The following is a 20,936-nucleotide window of genomic DNA, read 5'->3' as shown; positions in this document are numbered from 1 at the left end:
TAAACTGAATTTATGCATAGGAAGATTGTAAGATTCCTCCCCCACCCCCTTTTTGATGTCTAGTATCTTTCCCTGTAATCAATCCCTCTTCAGAAATATAAAGACCTTGTTTCTAACTATTTTAACCTAGAGAGAGAAAATATTCTAGAGAGAGAATATTCAGATTTTGAATATTTTTTTATAGAAAAATATCTCTTATAATTAAGATGAATTCCCGTGAAACAGAAATTCAAAAAGAATTTTCCAATGTGCAATTGGAATTAATTGGAAATGTGTATAAAGAACCTTAGCCTAAGGGTCTAGATTTTCAAAAAAAATTGGATTATGGTCCAATTAAGGTTCCTATGGGCCAATAGCATCAATCCATGTGTAGAGAGGAGATAAATCCAATTTTTAAAAGAAGATACCAAAAAATGAGTAAATGCTCACATAAGATGAAGAGTTGAAAATGTACAAGGTTTATTAGTAAAAAAATATGAGCAATATTAAAAATATGAGATATTTTGGGTATCCAAAAATGAGTAAATGCTCACATAAGATGAAGAGTTGAAAATGTACAAGGTTTATTAGGTAAAAAACTATGAGCAATATTAAAAATATGAGATATTTTGGGTATAATGATTCCATTTTGACACATATGTAAGGAAGGGGAGTTCTTTAAAGGAGGTGCATATTTCACATAAGATGAAGAGTTGAAAATGTACAAGGTTTATTAGTAAAAAAAACTATGACACATATGTAAAGAAGAGGAGTTCTTTAAAGGAGGTGAATTTTTCACATAAGATGAAGAGTTGAAAATGTACAAGGTTTATTAGTAAAAAACTATGAGCAGCATTAAAAATATGAGATATTTGGGTATAATGATTCCATTTTGACACATATGTAAGAAAGGGGAGTTCTTTAAAGAAGGTGCATATTTCACATGCTTGAATGAGTTTTAAACTCATAAAAATTGAGATATTTCATCTCTCCTCTCTTCTCATTCAAATCTAGTTCCAAAAAGTTAACTTAACTGACCTAAAAATGGTCAAAAATTGACCAAACTGATTTGGAAAATTCTAGAATCAGTTTGTTTGGTTAGGAGCTCAATTTTTCCTATAAATAGAAGCCTACCCCTTGTTGAAAAATATATAGTTTTATGCATCGTTACTCTACTCCACCTAAGCCAAGAACTGTGAATTCATTAATAATTCACTAGTTTTTGGAGCTTCCCTCTTTCTTCAATCCCCATTGGTGGCTCCATCAACATACTTAACCAATTGATTGGTTGGGGGCCTCTACCGTGAACAAAGAATCAAGCAATTTGTAAGGTAATTAGTGAATTTTGATCATTTTCTATAATTTCTCAATGTTTCTCTCTTCTCAACCCCTCTCAAGCTTGAGAAGCTTAATTAGAATGGTTTTTGAATATAATTGAAGTTAATTGATGAATGGTAGTGAAGAGTTACATAATTTGATGAATGCTATTGAAGTTAATTGATTAATGATAGTTAAGAATTACATAAATTTCTATTTATGCTTAATTCAAATGGTTTTTATGAAATTTCTCTCTCACTCAAGAAATGGTCATACTCATGACCCATTCTCAATCCAAATGGAGCTTTTCATAAAGATTTTCCTTAATCCAAGATTAATCTATGCTTGAGGCCAAATTAATGGCTTTTTTCTATGCTTTTAGTTTATGTATTTCATGAATATTAATGATTCAATCCATTATGGATTATTGATCCAATTAGGGATCATTCTAATTAATTCTTAATGATAAGCTTTATCCCTTAGAAAAAATTGAGATTTATCAGTCATAGCAGCAGAGCTATGGCAAAAATTTTATAAAAATTACGCATAAAATAATTTCATTCAAAGCATGAAAAGAGGACTTCCTACCATATTCTAGGAATTATCATCCTAGATTAATTGAAGATATTCATAGAGAAATTGATTTTTATATTATGCATAATTGATTTTCATGCATAGAGGTATGCATAATAGATTATTATTTTAACATAAAAGTGTTACTTTTATCATAATTAGGTTTCATGCATAGAGGTATGCATAAAAGATTATTATTTTAATGTAAAAGTGTTACTTTTAGCACAATTGAATTTCATGCATAGAAGTATGCATAACAGTTGATTATTTTATTATAAAAGTGTTACTTTTATCACAATTGAATTTCATGCATAGAAGTGTGCATAAGAGTTGATTATTTTATTATAAAAGTGTTACTTTTATCATATTTGAATTTCATGCATAAAAGTATGCATAAAAGTTGATTATTTTATTATAAAAGTGTTACTTTTATCATAATTGGATTTCATGCATAGAGGTATGCATAAAAGTTGATTATTTTATTATAAAAGTGTGACTTTTATTATATTTGAATTTTATGCATAAAGGTATACATAAAAGTTGATTATTTTATTTTAAAAGTGTGACTTTTATTATATTTGGATTTCATGCATAGAGGTATGCATAAAAGATATTCTTTTATACTAAAAGTGTGATTTTCATCATAAATGGATTTTATGCATAACTTAGATGCATAAGAGAAATTCTTTTATTCTAAAAGTGTAATTCCTACCAAATTGAATTTATGCATAAGAAGATGCATAAAAGATTGACTTTTACTTCGAAAGTATTAATCTCCTTAAATAGAATTTATGCATAAATAAATGTGTAAAGAAATCTTATATCAAATATAAGAATTCTCTTGTATTCTATAAATAGATATGAGATGTGATAGGATGTGATAAGAGGTGTATAAGATGTGACAAGAGGTGATAAGATGTCTATGAAATAAGTTATGAGGTGATAAGATGCTTATGAAATAAGTTATGAGGTGATAAGATGAATTAAGATTTGATAAGATGTGTATGGGATGAGGTAAGAAGTGTATGTGATAGGATAAGATGTATATGGGTTGTGATAGAGCGAGAATGGATGTGATGTAAAAGATTAGATGTGAAGGCATATGGGGTTATATGAATGGGAATGTGAAAATGGATGTATGTATGTGGATGTGTGGATGTTGAGATGGGAGTGTGGATGTGTGGATGTGGAGATGGGAGTGTGGATGTATGAATGTGGAAAGGGATGTATGCATGAAGATGTTTATGCATAGATGTGAATGTGGATGTAGATGTGGCTGTATAGATGTGAATGTGGAATGTGGATGTGGATGTATGTATGTATGTGGATGTAGATGTGGATGTATAGATGTGAATGGGAAGATGGATGTGGATGTATGTGAATGTGGATGTAGATGTGGATGTATAGATGTGAATGTGGATGTAGATGTGGCTGTATAGATGTGAATGTGGAATGTGGATGTGGATGTATGTATGTATGTGGATGTAGATGTGGATGTATAGATGTGAATGGGAAGGTGGATGTGGATGTATGTGAATGTGGATGTAGATGTGGATGTATAGATGTGAATGTGGATGTAGATGTGGTTGTATAGATGTGAATGTGGAATGTGGATGTGGATGTATGTATGTATGTGGATGTAGATGTGGATGTATAGATGTGAATGGGAATGTGGATGTGGATGTATGTATGTATGTGGATGTGGATGTATGAATGAGGACGTGATAGTAGATGTATGCATGTGGATGTGGATGTATGGATGTGGATATGGATGTGTATGTATGAATGTGGATGTATAAATGAGGATGTTAAAATGGAGGTAAGCATGTAGATGTGGATGTATGGATGTGAATGTGGATGTGGATGTGTATGTATGAATGTGGATATGGAATGTGGATGTATAAATGAGGATGTGAAAATGGAGGTAAGCATGTAGATGTGGATGTATGGATGTGAATGTGGATGTGGATGTGGATGTATGGATGTGAATGTGTATGTGGATGTGGATGTATGGATGTGGATATGGATGTATGGATGTGAATGTGGATGTGGATGTGGATGTGGATGTATGGATGTGAATGTGGATGTGGATGTGGATGTATGGATGTGGATATGGATGTGGATATGGATGTGAATATATGATATGTGATGTGAAGGAATCTGAAGTGAAGAGATGGAAAATGATGTGATTGGATGAGTACACATATAAATGGAATGTGGAATAAGTAATGTGGATTAATGAGGGATAATGTGGAAAAATGAGAGTTAATATAGAAATTGTATTTGTAAATGCTGTTTGTAAATGGCTGTTTTATGTCAAGAATGCTGGGGAAGCATTTTGACTGTCTTGTGATTAAGGTCGTGGAGACCTAATTGATAAAGTTGCAATTGCTGAACGGAGAGTCAATGGAGGACATCTCGCGTAGCAAGGTCGACCGAGGTCTTGACCAGCCTCGGTTCGATTAAAATGCTGAGCTTCCGGTACGGTGGATGAGGGACCAAGGAAGCGGCCTATGAGTGAAGCGCTAGGTCACCTGCGAAGGATCCTAGAGGGTGCTGACCATACGGTGCTCGGGCTCTGGGTCGCCTAGGATACCCACGCGTGCGTCGAGGAAGATATTGGAACAAGGAGTAAGAGTTGTTTTCTGAAACCGGGCTTGGATCTGGTTGATTGACCTTGCTGGTCTTCAATGGATGAGTCCATGGCTCTTTTTATGGATCTGTTGGTTGATCTTGCTGATCTTCAACGAGAGTCCATCTTGATTTTTATAAGTGATTATATTGCCGAGTATTATGGGCTAGGAACTATTGAAAAGGCCCCTGATGAGTGGACAGGTGGTGAGCGTTCTAGTTGCCAATGATGCCATAGATACTCTGATGAAGGAATGATGGGAAATTATGAATCAACTGGATAAATTGGAGATTGTGATCAGTGGTACTATGGTTTCATTAAAGGATTGTTTTAAAGTAAGCTGATGCTAAGAAAAAGGCAATTTCATATTAGGTGTGTAAGTGGTGTGGCTAGTTTTATGTTTGCATGAACTTCCAGCTAGGGGGCCTTGGAACTCTTTTCCTTGGTACCCGGGACAAAACCTAACCAAATTCCAAATTGGATCCCATCACTACAGTGGTTGGGCGGTTGGCTAACCCATGGGATTGGATGGGGTTAGGCTGGATTGATGGATCCGTAAATCGAGATTTAATTTCTATTATTACGATAGATGAAGTAAATCCCGGATAGAAATTGTTCTATGGATAGGAATCAACGGCTGTGCCTCTTGATGGGGAAAAAAGCGTTGATCCCAATTATCCAAGTGCAAGTTTCTTCCTTGATTTGACCAAGTACCGTTAAAGGTGCAGTCAGATCAGTTGATCCGTAATGATCTTGACTACGTTAGAGTAAAGAGTTATCCTGGTGGAATCACCCATGCTTTCCGGGTAAAGGAAGTTTTTCCAGTTTCGGTTTTGGACAAACCGACGGATTAGTCTCTTGTCCGGATATCCGTGGGCGAGGCCCCGAGTGTGAGACCCCTACCCATGCATGATGTGCTACTTCTGCTGCTAGTACCCCGAATCCATTGCGCGGTGGAGAACGGGATCTCACAAAGATGCATAAAAGATTGAATTTTAATTCAAAAGTGTCATTTTCATTTAAAATGAATTTATGCGTAGGAAGATGCATAAAAGATTGATTTTACTTCGAAAGTATTAATCTCCTTAAATAGAATTTATGCATAAATAAATGTGTAAAGAAATCTTATATCAAATATAAGAATTCTCTTGTATTCTATAAATAGATATGAGATGTAATAGGATGTGATAAGAGGTGTATAAGATGTGATAAGAGGTGATAAGATGCTTATGAAATAAGTTAGGAGGTGATAAGATGAATTAAGAGGTGATAACATGTGTATGGGATGAGGTAAGAAGTGTATGTGATAGGATAAGATGTATATGGGTTGTGATAGGGCGAGAATGGATGTGATGTAAAAGATTAGATGTGAAGGCATATGGGGTTATATGAATGGGAATGTGAAAATGGATGTATGTATGTGGATGTGTGGATGTGGAGATGGGAGTGTGGATGTATGAATGTGAAAATGGATGTATGCATGAAGATGTATATGCATAGATGTGAATGTGGATGTAGATGGGGATATATGGATGTGAATGTGAATGTGTATGTGAATTAATGTGTCGTCGATATGAGGAAATGGATGAGAATGAGTACACACTGAATGGAATGTGGAATAAGTAATGTGGATTAAGGAGGGATAATGTGGAAAGACGAGAGTTCGATTTAGAAACTGTATTTTGTGACTGTTTATAAATGACTGTTTTATGTCAAGAATGCTGGGAAAGCATTTTGACCGTCTGGTGGATGAAGGTCATGAAGACCTAACTGTTAAAGTTGCAACTGCTGACAGAGAGTCAATGGAGGACGTCTTGCGTAGCAAGGTCGACCGAGGTCTTAACCAGCCTCGGTTCGATTTAAATGGTGAGCTTCCGGTACGGTGGATGTGGGACCAAGAAGGCGGCCTATGAGTGAAGCGCTAGGTCACCTGCAAAGGATCCTAGAGGGTGCTGACCATACGGTGCTCGGGCTCTGGGTCGCCGAAGATACCCACACGTGCGTCGTGGAAGATATTGGAACAAGGAATAAGAGTTGTTTTCTTAAACCGGGCATGGATCTGGTTGATTGACCTTGCTGGTCCTCAACGGATGAGTCCATGGCTCTGTTATATGGATTTGTGGGTTGATCTTGCTGATCTTCCAGGGAGATTCCATTCTATTATATGAATATATTACGGGTTACTATGAGCTAGGAACTATGGAAAAGGCCCCTGAGAGAACAGGTGGTGAGCGTTCTGGTTACCAATGATGCCATAAGTATACCGATAAATGAATGACTGGAAATAAGGATTCAACCAGAGACTTTGAGGATTGTCATCAGTGACATAATGGTTTCATTAAAGGATTGTTTTAAAGTTAGCTGATGCTAAGAAAAAGGCAATTTCATATTGGGTATGTAAGTGGTGTGGCTAATTTTATGTTTGCATGAATTTCCGGCTAGGGGGCCTTGGAACTCTTTTCCTTGGTACCCGGGACAAAACCTAACCAAATTCCAAATTGGATCCCATCACCAAAGTGGTTGGGCGGTTGGCTAACCCATGGGATCGGATGGGGTTAGGCTGGACTAATGGATCCGTAAATTGAGACTCAAAAATTCTGTTATTACGATAGATGAAGTAAATCCCGGATAGTAATTATTCTATGGATAGGAATCAACGGCTGTGCCTCTTGATGGGGAAAAAAGCGTTGATCCCAATGATCCAAGTGCAAGTTTCTTCCTTGATTTGATCGAGTATCTTTATAAGTGCAGTCGGATCAGATTGATCACTAATGGTCTTGACTACGTTAGAGTAAAAAGTTATCCTGGAGGAATCGCCCGTGCTTTCCGGATAAGGGAAGTTTTTTCGGGTTCGGTTTTGGAAAAACCGACGTATTAGTCTTTTGTCCGGATATCCGTGGACGAGGCCCCGAATGTGGGACCCCTGTCCCGTGCGAGAAGTGCTACTTCCACTGCTAGTACCCCGAAACTATTGCTCGGTGGGAACAGGGATCTTACAGTAAATCTTTTATGCATACCTCTATGCATGAAAATCAATTATGCGCATAAATAGATTTCATGCATAGAGGTATGCATAAAAGATTATTATTTTAATGTAAAAGTGTTACTTTTAGCATAATTGAATTTCATGCATAGATGTATGCATAAAAGATGATTATTTTATTATAAAAGTGTTATTTCTATCATATTTGGATTTCATGCATAGAGGTATGCATAAGAGTTGATTATTTTATTATAAAAGTGTTACTTTTATCATAATTGAATTTCATGCATAGAAGTATGCATAAGAGTTGATTATTTTATTATAAAAGTGTTACTTTTATCATATTTGGATTTCATGCATAGAGGTATGCATAAGAGTTGATTATTTTATTATAAAAGTGTTACTTTTATCATATTTGGATTTCATACATATAGAGGTATGCATAAGAGTTGATTATTTTATTATAAAAGTGTTACTTTTATCATATTTGGATTTCATGCATAGAGGTATGCATAAGAGTTGATTATTTTATTATAAAAGTGTTACTTTTATTATATTTGGATTTCATGCATAGAGGTATGCATAAGAGTTGATTATTTTATTATAAAAGTGTTACTTTTATCACAATTGAATTTCATGCATAGAAGTATGCATAAGAGTTGATTATTTTATTATAAAAGTGTTACTTTTATCATAATTGGATTTCATGCGTAGAAGTATGTAAAAAAAAAGATATTCTTTTTTCAATTAAAAGTGTGATTTTCGTCATAAATGGATTTTATGCATAACTTAGATGCATAAGAGAAATTCTTTTATGCATAGGAAGATGCATAAAAGATTGATTCAAAAGTGTCATTCTCATCTAAACTGAATTTATGCATAGGAAGATGCATAAAAGATTGAATTCTAATTCAAAAGTGTCATTTCATTTAAAATGAATTTATGCATAGGAAGATGCATAAAAGATTGATTTTACTTCGAAAGTATTAATCTCCTTAAATAGAATTTATGCATAAATAAATGTGTAAAGAAATCTTATATCAAATATAAGAATTATCTTGTATTCTATAAATAGATATGAGATGTAATAGGATGTGATAAGAGGTGTATAAGATGTGATAAGAGGTGATAAGATGCTTATGAAATAAGTTAGGAGGTGATAAGATGAATTAAGATGTGATAAGATGTGTATGGGATGAGGTAAGAAGTGTATGTGATAGGATAAGATATATATGGGTTGTGATAGGGCGAGAATGGATGTGATGTAAAACATTAGATGTGAAGGCATATGGGGTTATATGAATGGGAATGTGAAAATGGATGTATGTATGTGGATGTGTGGATGTGGAGATGGGAGTGTGGATGTATGAATGTGAAAATGGATGTATGCATGAAGATGTATATGCATAGATGTGAATGTGGATGTAGATGGGGATATATGGATGTGAATGTGAATGTGTATGTGAATTAATGTGTCGTCGATATGAGGAAATGGATGAGAATGAGTACACACTGAATGGAATGTGGAATAAGTAATGTGGATTAAGGAGGGATAATGTGGAAAGACGAGAGTTCGATTTAGAAACTGTATTTTGTGACTGTTTATAAATGACTGTTTTATGTCAAGAATGCTGGGAAAGCATTTTGACCGTCTGGTGGATGAAGGTCATGAAGACCTAACTGTTAAAGTTGCAACTGCTGACGGAGAGTCAATGGAGGACATCTTGCGTAGCAAGGTCGACCGAGGTCTTGACCAGCCTCGGTTCGATTTAAATGGTGAGCTTGCGGTACGGTGGATGAGGAACCAAGGAAGCGGTCTATGAGTGAAGCGCTAGGTCACCTGCGAAGGATCCTAGAGGGTGCTGACCATACAGTGCTCGGGCTCTAGGTCGCTGAAGATACCCACACGTGCGTCGTGGAAGATATTGGAACAAGGAATAAGAGTTGTTTTCTTAAACCCGGCATGGATCTGGTTGATTAACCTTGCTGGTCCTCAACGGATGAGTCCATGGCTCTTTTATATGGATCTGTGGGTTGATCTTGCTGATCTTCCACGGAGATTCTATTCTATTATATGAATATATTACGGGTTACTATGAGCTAGGACCTATGGAAAAGGCCCCTGAAAGAACAGGTGGTGAGCGTTCTGGTTGCCAATGATGCCATAAGTATACAGATGAATGAATGACTGGAAATAAGGATTCAACCAGAGACTTTGAGGATTGTCATCAGTGACATAATGGTTTCATTAAAGGATTGTTTTAAAGTTAGCTGATGTTAAGAAAAAGGCAATTTCATATTGGGTGTATAAGTGGTGTGGCTAATTTTATGTTTTCATGAATTTCCGGCTAGGGGGCCTTGGAACTCTTTTCCTTGGTACCCGGGACAAAACCTAACCAAATTCCAAATTGGATCCCATCACTACAGTGGTTGGGCGGTTGGCTAACCCATGGGATCAGATGGGGTTAGACTGGACTGATGGATCCGTAAATCGAGACTCAAAATTTCTGTTATTATGATAGATGAAGTAAATCTCGGATAGTAATTGTTCTATGGATAGGAATCAACGGCTGTGCCTCTTGATGGAGAAAAAAGCGTTGATCCCAATGATCCAAGTACAAGTTTCTTCCTTGATCTGACTGAGTATCTTTATAGGTGCAATCGGATCAGATTGATCACTAATGGTCTTGACTACGTTAGAGTAAAAAGTTATCCTGGAGGAATTGCCCGTGCTTTCCGGATAAGGGAAGTTTTTCCGGGTTCGGTTTTGGAAAAACCGACGGATTAGTCTTTTGTTGGGATATCCGTGGACGAGGCCCCGAATGTGGGACCCCTGTCCCGCGCGAGAAGTGCTACTTCCGCTGCTAGTACCCCGAAACTATTGCTCGGTGGGAACAGGGATCTTACAGTAAATCTTTTATGCATACCTCTATGCATGAAAATCAATTATGCATAATTAGATTTCATGCATAGAGGTATGTATAAAAGATTATTATTTTAATGTAAAAGTGTTACTTTTAGCATAATTGAATTTCATGCATAGATGTATGCATAAAAGATGATTATTTTATTATAAAAGTGTTATTTCTATCATATTTGGATTTCATGCATAGAGATATGCATAAAAGTTGATTATTTTATTATAAAAGTGTTACTTTTATCACAATTGAATTTCATGCATAGAAGTATGCATAAGAAATGATTATTTTATTATAAAAGTGTTACTTTTATCATATTTGGATTTCATGCATAGAGGTATGCATAAGAGTTGATTATTTTATTATAAAAGTGTTACTTTTATCATATTTGGATTTCATGCATAGAGGTATGCATAAGAGTTGATTATTTTATTATAAAAGTGTTTCTTTTATCATATTTGGATTTCATGCATAGAGGTATGCATAAGAGTTGATTATTTTATTATAAAAGTGTTACTTTTATCATACTTGGATTTCATGCATAGAGGTATGCATAAGAGTTGATTATTTTATTATAAAAGTGTTACTTTTATCACAATTGAATTTCATGCATAGAAGTATGCATAAGAGTTGATTATTTTATTATAAAAGCGTTACTTTTATCATAATTGGATTTCATGCGTAGAAGTATGCCAAAAAAAAAGATATTCTTTTTTTAATTAAAAGTGTGATTTTCATCATAAATGGATTTTATGCATAACTTAGATGCATAAGAGAAATTCTTTTATTCTAAAAGTGTAATTCCTACCAAATTGAATTTATGCATAGGAAGATGCATAAAAGATTGATTCAAAAGTGTCATTCTCATCTAAACTGAATTTATGCATAGGAAGATGCATAAAAGATTGAATTCTAATTCAAAAGTGTCATTTTCATTTAAAATGAATTTATGCATAGGAAGATGCATAAAAGATTGATTTTACTTCGAAAGTATTAATCTCCTTAAATAGAATTTATGCATAAATAAATGTGTAAAGAAATCTTATATCAAATATAAGAATTCTCTTGTATTCTATAAATAGATATGAGATGTAATAGGATGTGATAAGAGGTGTATAAGATGTGATAAGAGGTGATAAGATGCTTATGAAATAAGTTAGGAGGTGATCAGATGAATTAAGATGTGATAAGATGTGTATGGGATGAGGTAAGAAGTGTATGTGATAGGATAAGATATATATGGGTTGTGATAGGGCGAGAATGGATGTGATGTAAAAGATTAGATGTGAAGGCATATGGGGTTATATGAATGGGAATGTGAAAATGGATGTATGTATGTGGATGTGTGGATGTGGAGATGGGAGTGTGGATGTATGAATGTGAAAATGGATGTATGCATGAAGATGTATATGCATAGATGTGAATGTGGATGTAGATGGGGATATATGGATGTGAATGTGAATGTGTATGTGAATTAATGTGTCGTCGATATGAGGAAATGGATGAGAATGAGTACACACTGAATGGAATGTGGAATAAGTAATGTGGATTAAGGAGGGATAATGTGGAAAGACGAGAGTTCGATTTAGAAACTGTATTTTGTGACTGTTTATAAATGACTGTTTTATGTCAAGAATGCTGGGAAAGCATTTTGATCGTCTGGTGGATGAAGGTCATGAAGACCTAACTGTTAAAGTTGCAACTGCTGACGGAGAGTCAATGGAGGACATCTTGCGTAGCAAGGTCGACCGAGGTCTTGACCAGCCTCGGTTTGATTTAAATGGTGAGCTTCCGGTATGGTGGATGAGGGACCAAGGAAGCGGCCTATGAGTGAAGTGCTAGGTCACCTGCGAAGGATCCTAGAGGGTGCTGACCATACGGTGCTCGGGCTCTGGGTCGCCGAAGATACCCACACGTGGGTCGTGGAAGATATTGGAACAAGGAATAAGAGTTGTTTTCTGAAACCGGGCATGGATCTGGTTGATTGACCTTGCTGGTCCTCAAAAACGGATGAGTCCATGGCTCTTTTATATGGATCTGTGGGTTGATCTTGCTGATCTTCCACGGAGATTCCATTCTATTAGATGAATATATTACGGGTTACTATGAGCTAGGAAATATGGAAAAGGCCCCTAAGAGAACAGGTGGTGAGCGTTCTGGTTGCCAATGATGTCATAAGTATACCGATGATGAATGACTGGAAATAAGGATTCAACTAGAGACTTTGAGGATTGTCATCAGTGACATAATGGTTTCATTAAAGGATTGTTTTAAAGTTAGCTGATGCTAAGAAAAAGGCAATTTCATATTGGGTGTGTAAGTGGTGTGGCTAATTTTATGTTTGCATGAATTTCCGGCTAGGGGGCCTTGGAACTCTTTTCCTTGGTACCCGGGACAAAACCTAACCAAATTCCAAATTGGATCCCATCACTACAGTAGTTGGGTGGTTGGCTAACCCATGGGATCGGATGGGGTTAGGCTGGACTGATGGATTTGTAAATCGAGACTCAAAAATTCTGTTATTACGATAGATGAAGTAAATCCCGGATAGTAATTGTTCTATAGATAGGAATTGAAGTAAATCCCGGATAGTAATTGTTATATGGATAGGAATCAACGAATGTGCCTCTTGATGGGGAAAAAAGCATTGGGGCGAAAGCAAGGGATGGTGGTACAAAATTGGTTGTCCTTGACACCACCTAGGCTTGGTAGAACGAGAGTAAAGAAAAAGAGGGCAAAAAGGAAATAAAGGAGAAATATTAAGCTGTGAAAATTCCCTGAGGTGTTATACTTTAGTCTTTTTTTTGAAACATCCCATAACAGATAGACGTGGGTGGAGACGTGGGTGCAGACGCAAGGAAGAAGATTTCTCTCTCTCCCTCTCTCCCTCTCTTAGACCTCCCCTCTCTGTCTCTCTGTCTCTCTCTCTCTCTCTCTCTCTCTCTCTCTGACCTCTCTTTGCACATCCTCTATCCCCTGCGGAACACCATAGCCCTCTCTCTCTCTGTGTAAACATGGCAGCTCAGGCCGTCAGCATATTTACAGAGACGATGCTGGAGGTTGAGTGTGATTCCTTCACTAATCTTGAGTCAGGGATACCTGCATTTACAGAGGATACTATCAATGAAACCCAAGCTGCTCACGAACCTGTTGGCAACCAAGAATTTCTCCGGGGCTATTGGGCGCAAAAGAAGCGTGAGCAATGATGCAAGGAGCGCAACCCTGCTAGGGAAGGTAGCCTTTCAAGAACCAGGTCAAGGAACAATATATGCAAAGCCATGGCTAGATGTTGGCGTCGATAGACCCAAGGACTAACAACAGTAGAACAATAGGAAATTCTAGAGCAGCTCATGCATCATCAGCCGTTTTCCAAGTTGAGGAGTTCGGATGTGCAATCGAGTCTTCTTTCCAACGTTCGCAACACATTGACTCAATTGAAAGTACCTCACTCTGCAAGTGAGCTGTTTGTAAAGAGAACCTCTTTGATGATGATACTGAACAATGGTGATCAGAGAACAATGTCAGTGAACCAGTCCAAAATTGCTGCTGTCTTGGGTGTTCATCGACGGAATATAGCGGCAGCAAGCAGTCGACTGGAAACGAAAGATGAGAATGAAGTGTTGCCACTTAGTGCTTGTCACAAACAATTGCCTTTGTATACAAGTATCACAAGTGAAACTAGAGATTTGGTGACCACTTTTTGGAAATCTGAGACGAGAGTTTCACCAAACAAAAAGGATATTTGTAAGCAGAGGATCGAGGCAAAATGTGTCATCAAACATCCAATTCATCTTCTAGATGACTCTCAGGTAATATGTTTTTGCTACAATGCAATCCATGGTGGCCTTGATTTCTGTTGGAATAGTTCAAAATTTGTAGTCTTTGGGCAGCACTGAAAGCTTGGCTGTTCAGTACCAAACTGGTAGTTTTTTACCAGCAATCACTCTAGGCCATAAGTACCAATTTGGTACTGCAATCATTGTAGGTACTAATTCCCATATCCAAGTACTTACCATTGTTTGAATTCCCAGCTCCATGTATCATTGTAGGTACCAATTCCACCTCCATAGGATTAAATTTGGCACGTCTCTGAATTTTGCATTGTACCCAACAGGATTCACGGTACAACTTTTGGTTGCAATGTCCAAGAGTAAGGAAGCACAGTCTCAATTTGGCACTTTTGAGAAGCACTCACACTTGGTAGTGTAATACCAAATTAGGTTTTGGAGACAGATTTGGTGCTTTCAATGTATCTTGCAAAGTACCAAATGGATGCATAGTACCAATTTTGGAGCGTTTTATATCCAAAAAAGTATCCAATTTTGTACTAAGCATCCAATTATGGTACTGTAAAGTATACAGAGAAATAGCCAATTTGGTACTATGGATCAAGTTTGGTACTATGCAGGGTGCTTTAAGTGTGCCTGGTTAGTACCTAAGGTGTTCCATAGCTCCAATTTGGTTTTTTTGGGCACCACTTACACTTGGTAGTATAATACCAAAATGGGATTTGGAAACAGATTTGGTGCTTTTAGAGGATACTGAAAAGTACCAAACTAGATGCATAGTACCAATTATGGCGCTCTTTGTATCCAAAAAAGTATCCAATTTTGTACTAAGCTTCCAATTATGGTACTGTGAAGTATACAGAGAAATAGCCAATTTGGTACTATGGATCAATTTTGGTACTATGCAGGGTGCTTTAAGTGTGCCTGCATAGTACCTAAGGGGTTCCACAAATCCAATTTGGTGTTTTTGGGCACCACTCACACTTGGTAGTATTATACCAAATTGTGTTTTGGAAACAGATTGGGTGCTTTTAGTGAATACAGAAAAGTACCAAACTGGATGCATAGTACCAATTTTAAAGCTTTTCTGTATCCAAAAAAGTACCCAATTTGCCACTATGGATCCATTTTGGTAATATGCAGTATGTAAAACAATACCAAATTGGGTACTATGGTTCCAGCTTGGTACATAGAACCAAATTTGGTGCTTTTTTGTATTCACAAAAGCACCCAATTTGTTACTATGATCCAATTTGGTACCATGCTTAATGTAGAAAAGTATCCAATTGGGCACTATGGTCCGCCTGGTAATAAATAGAGCCTAATATGGTGCTTTTCTGCATCAAATTTGGCACTATAGTCTGTTATCTGGCACTACAGTTCCAAATTTGGTACTTTAGAATGAGATGGTGGTTTACAGTACCAAATTTTGTACTGTAAATAGCTTTGGTGCTTTACTCTTGTTTGATAGTATTTTGAGCTCTAACGTGGTTCATTTTTCGTTTAAAGGTGGAGCTCTACAAAAGATTCAAGAGCATGTATCCTGCGGTGAAGTTGTCACTTAGGTCCTTTGAGACACTCAAGCCTTTTTTTGTCCGAAAATTGAAAGAGCGCTATACTTGCTGCTGTATTTACCATATCCAGATGGTATACTTCAAGGATGCTTTCAATCAAATGCGCCAGAACAAGTTTGGGCGTCACGGCAAAGAACATCCATGTACATGCTCCGTTTGTGGTACACGTAGTGAGGTAGGCCAATGTTCTGCAAACCAGGCTATTTTTCAACACATAAGTAACTTGCAGGATTTTATATTGTGCCCTCGCCCTAAGGAGGGTGAATATCATGCAAAGAGATGCTTGCTTGGAGAGTGCCCCAAATGCGGTGTACGAAAGTTGTCATTCTGCCCAGCCGAGATTGCAACAGATAGCAAGGAGGTGACTGTTAAGATATTCCAGGATGTGGGCACTGGACAGGTTAATGGTGATGGAAAAGAGAAGAAGCGAAAGGACTTGGTCGTGGAAAGGATGAAAAGTGCAACTTTCATTCATCTCTTTTCAGATCATCTGAAAAGCTTTGTTAAGCACAACTTTATGTTTAGGTGGCAGGCCCAACAATTCAAAGACTGCTTGCTTAAGTTTCCCAGAGATGTTGTGGTATCTGTTGTTGATTTTGCAGAGAATTACAGCTTTAAAGTGCAAAATGAGATCCAGTCCATGCATTGGTGGTCAACACAGGTAACAATACTGGTACACATCTCTTATATCAGAAATTCAGTAGGAGCTATTGAGAAGACTGTGCATTTTTACATATCAGATGATAAGCTCCACGACACGCTCTTTGTTCAGCATTGTTTTATGCTGCATGACAACTGGATGAAACAGCAAGGACACTGTTTGCGTTATCATTGGGTATGGTCAGATGGTGCCGCTTCACAGTTCAAGGCACGAAGACCACACTATTTCGTAGCCAGGTATTATCAGTTGACAGGATTGCTTATGATGCATAACTTCTTTGCTTCAGGGCATGGAAAAGGAGAGCATGATGGTGCAGGTGCTATTATCAAGAGAACCCTGACGCACGAAGAGCTAAAACCCGATGGGGCTGGCCCATGAAGTGTGCGGCTGATGTGGTCAATTTTTTGAACGCGAGGTTTCAACCGACAACGGAAGGTGGAAGTGCCAGCACAAGGAGGGTGTTCTGGTTGGTTTCACCGAATGATGTGCTACGTTTTCCATTGTGGGACTGTAAACCAATTGCAGGCTCTTCATTCCATTTTGTTGACGGCTACTCAACGCACAATCCATGTGATGTGCGTTTTCGTACGCTGTCATGCTTCTGTGATCCATGTGTGAATGGGCAGTGGAGGAGATGCAATAATAAACAGCACATTGAAGAATGGAAATATGTCTCCATCGAGCCATTGACAGAGTCAGTACAACCTACAAATAGTGATGAGGACGACGATGATGAGGAGAACTACAATGATTTGTTTTCCTCCCATGTGAGTGAGGATTTAAGCATGCCTATGTATGAAGGAGACCCTGAGGTGTTGAGCCAATTATTGTCCATTGGGGATAACTTTGCAGTGAACGCAGCCGAGGAGAAGGAGGACTTCTACCTTCTTAAGTGCACAAAAACCGTTTATGTAGCACCAAGAGTACTGAAGGACCTTTGGCATAACAAGATCGTAAGAGGTGGATTGCTAGTTGAGGGCTTGTACTATGCCCAGGTTGAGGGCAAAGTTGATACCTATACCCTATTAGATCAGACACCACCGGTGATGATCTACTCGCATCTTGTTAGAGCCATACGGTTCCCCATGGAGGCTATCCCTGGCCTCCATCACCACTTTAAACTATCCTCAGAGATATATGAAAATATCTACAACAGTATGCCATATGAAGACGGAAGTGACCAGGACGGGAGCCATACAGTGTTTACCCCAACTACAATTCTAACCACTGGCAACAATTGTAATTCTCACTACAAGACAATGCTGCCATACACGCGTTTCATACACGCGATAAATTACGAACGCGTGTATGGTCGCGCTTGTATTTGAATAGAATCGGGCGCGTGTATTTTAGCATTTAAGTTCGCGTGTATATTTGCATTTATCAACGCGTGTATAAACGCGTTTATATACACGCAGTAATACACGCATAAATACACGATAATATTCACGGGGTAATACTCGCTATTATACACGGATAAATACACGCTACTATACACGGATTAATACACGCATGGCAGAGAAAAACTGAAAAAAAACTGAATTCCTTTACAAAATCAAAAACTATTTTCCTTAAACCATCTCATAGTACATTACAGTATACATCATTACACAATCCCACTACATGCATTTACAACAATGAAATATATTCAAAAATAAATCATGCATATGAGATGATAGAAATGTCATCAATTTAGAACATACAGTGACGGATTGGTTAGGGTTCGATCTCATCTTCAATAAGATCCATCCTTGCCAAACGATCAACATCAATATCCATTTGATCAATTGGTAAGGCTACGGTTAAATTTATTCCACTATCGATATTCTGTACTCCATTGATAATGGTATCGATGTCCTGATCATCCTCATCAACATCACCATCATCCTCAATGGTAGGGTCATTCTCATGATCATGAGAAATGGCATGCTCATCCTCATTATCATGATCATCTCTTATTTCTTGATCATCGATCACAACATCTTCAATGGCATGTTTGACGTCATCTTCATTGCGGCTTGTTACATCCTCCATATGCTCCATATCAGTGAATGTATTATACATCACTTTGGAACGTGGTGCAATAGGGATGACGTACCACCATTTGATGTCATGCACCATTGGTAGATAGATAACCTACTCAAATACACACAGTACAGTAATTAATTAGCATATCAAAAGTCAAGGGGTACGCGAGCTTAGATATATATGTACATGAAACACATTAGTAAAAAAATGCATACCTGCTCACATTGTTGTGGCAATACGAGCCTATCTTTCTTTGTTTGCCAGAACTTTGTAGAGTCAATAGTTACATATCCACTTGCATGGCGTTTTATCGTTGCATCAGGCCCTTTTTCCACCACGTTCATTTGCCATTTGACATCCAAAACATACACAAAGAAGCGACGAAAGTCAAGCCTAAATATGTCTTGGATTATGCCACAATAATCATCCATTTTTCCATTAGCTCCCTCAAAGCTACTAATGACACCGCAATCTTGTGTATTTCTCTTTTCATCAATTCTTTGTGTTCGAAAATGCTTGCCTTCACACCATATAGCATTGAACATAGTGCACTGGACCAAAATAGAAGCAATATTTGTGTAAGCAATGTGAATAAATATTAAAAGCAAATCACTTACAACTAATGCAAAACATTAGTTCTATGTACCTTTGACATGCATCCTCGTGCATACTCCCATTCTTCCGCCGTGATATGCAGCCCCTCGTCGCTCTCTGCTCTCTCCATTTCCTCATGCAACCAATCAACATGGATATCATTCGGAAGTGTTGCTAGATGCTTAGGGTACGCCTTCCGAGAGCCATGTTGCCTCCGAAAGAGAGCTCTTTCTGCTTGCCTTTTTGTCTTTGCATCCTCATATCTTGTAACCCATCTGCTCATCACATCACTATTAAGGATACAAGTGAAATTGAGATCATCAATCAATGTTCTGTCAATTACTTTACTCTGTCCTTTTCCTTGAGGCACAATAGAGGTCATCCTCAAGTCCTCTTCATTGCTCCATAGTCGTGGCAAAGAGCTGTCCACCTGACCAAGAAATTCTGAAATATATACAAGAGACTCTTGTATCAACCAACCCTCGGCCATGCTTCCTTCAGGCCTTGCACTTTGACTCACAAAGTCTTTTAAGGTCTTCATGAAGCGCTCTAGGAAGAACATCCAACGTGCATGCACAGTACCACATAAAGCAATTTCGTCCACTAAATGCACAATGAGATGTAGTTGACTTGTGAGAATGGTTCACGGAAAAGTCTCCTCTACCAAACAAACCACCTCCACTTCCATAACACGCGCATCATCCAACGTGGCTGGATCAATTGCTTTGGAACTAACATATCTGAAAAATAAATAAATAGTACGTTATACCTCATGCACGTTCATTTTGCAAGGTATAATGAAGGGTGATCTGAGCATGGATTTTACATACCTCACAAGCTCGCCCATCTTATAAATACATTTTTTCAAACTCTTATTCGCACAATGGTCGATGCTAGTAGGTAGTATGAACTGCGCACATAAGAGCACATTTATGGTTTATGGCATTACAAAATTTAATTTCAACGTACGTACAAGACTTGGAAAACACTCACTTGAAGCATCTTGTGCCAATCGTGGGACTTCAACCCATATAGTTGCTCAACGCCTCTTTTCTTAGTGGTTGTAAAGGCTCCCTTCAATGATCTCATGCATCCAGTGGGAGTACGCAAAGTGGTGATGGCCTGCTTTACCTGCTTCTCCTCTTTCTTTGATATAATCCATGGTGCAGGCGAAAGACGAACGTGCCCACCCACCTCTCGTGGCCAAGCTTGACGCATACGTCCTGCGACCCGCAAGTCCTCACGTACGCTAACATTGTCTCGTTTACCAGTAATATGTTCCTAAATACCAGATCCCACATTCTTGAAGATGCGTCAAGACTTGCATTGCTCCATCCATAAACTGTTTGTATATTAAGTAGTTCAAGTGAAGCACGTAAAACTGAGAATGTGCACCCTTCAAACACCGGTGTCGATGAAGCCTTATAAAGATGCTCTTGTTCCATATCATCGTCGTCCATACCTTTGGAATCATCCTTAAAAAGATTCTGCACCATATCATCAAGCACCTCCTCTTCCACAACTTCGTGGGGTGCAGGGCTATTGTCGTCCCTTTCCCACTCATCTCTGACAATAGATCCCGAAGCTCCAACATCATCTCGTCGACGCTTTACGTGCTCTCGTCGCGCGTAGGGTACCATGTTAGGGTGTGGTACTGCATCCTGCTTCAATTTATCAAATTATATGTTACAACTCTATTAATTTAATTTGGATACCATGAGTCATTTGAATACCATCAATTTACATCTACTCACCTCTAAACCTGTTTGATTCCATTCTCCATACATGGAGATGTGATTCAAGGTAATTCGACGTGCTCGTACAATGCATCCTTGACATCAATTACACACACATTTGATCCGTTGTCCCAACCACACATCGCGATTACG

General features: G+C 37.8%; 1 protein-coding gene across 1 annotated transcript; it reads right to left on the bottom strand.

Annotated features, from left to right (window-relative positions):
* Nucleotides 1-18,141: 18,141 nt before the first annotated feature.
* On the bottom strand, nucleotides 18,142-18,797 carry LOC147610340 (uncharacterized). Its single transcript, XM_086786559.1, has 2 exons — nucleotides 18,669-18,797; nucleotides 18,142-18,561 (listed from the first exon to the last, which is right to left on the bottom strand). Exons 1-2 carry the CDS (start codon nucleotides 18,795-18,797, stop codon nucleotides 18,142-18,144), a joined length of 549 nt encoding a protein of 182 aa, XP_086642685.1.
* Between the last annotated feature and the right edge of the window lie 2,139 nt (nucleotides 18,798-20,936).

Source organism: Cibotium barometz, chromosome 49 (assembly GCF_041138505.1).
Source record: "Cibotium barometz isolate CiBa-2024 chromosome 49, ASM4113850v1, whole genome shotgun sequence".
NCBI lineage: Eukaryota > Viridiplantae > Streptophyta > Polypodiopsida > Cyatheales > Cibotiaceae > Cibotium > Cibotium barometz.
The sequence above is the reverse complement of the archived record's forward strand: the minus strand, read 5'-3'. Positions and strand labels throughout refer to the sequence as shown.

Coding starts and splice junctions, on each gene's coding strand:
- LOC147610340 (XM_086786559.1), bottom strand. CDS start 18,797: ATGAACGTGGTGGAAAAAGGGCCTGATGCAACGATAAAACGCCATGCA. Junction 18,562..18,668: donor TGCCACAACAATGTGAGCAG/GTATGCATTTTT, acceptor GTATTTGAGTAG/GTTATCTATCTACCAATGGT.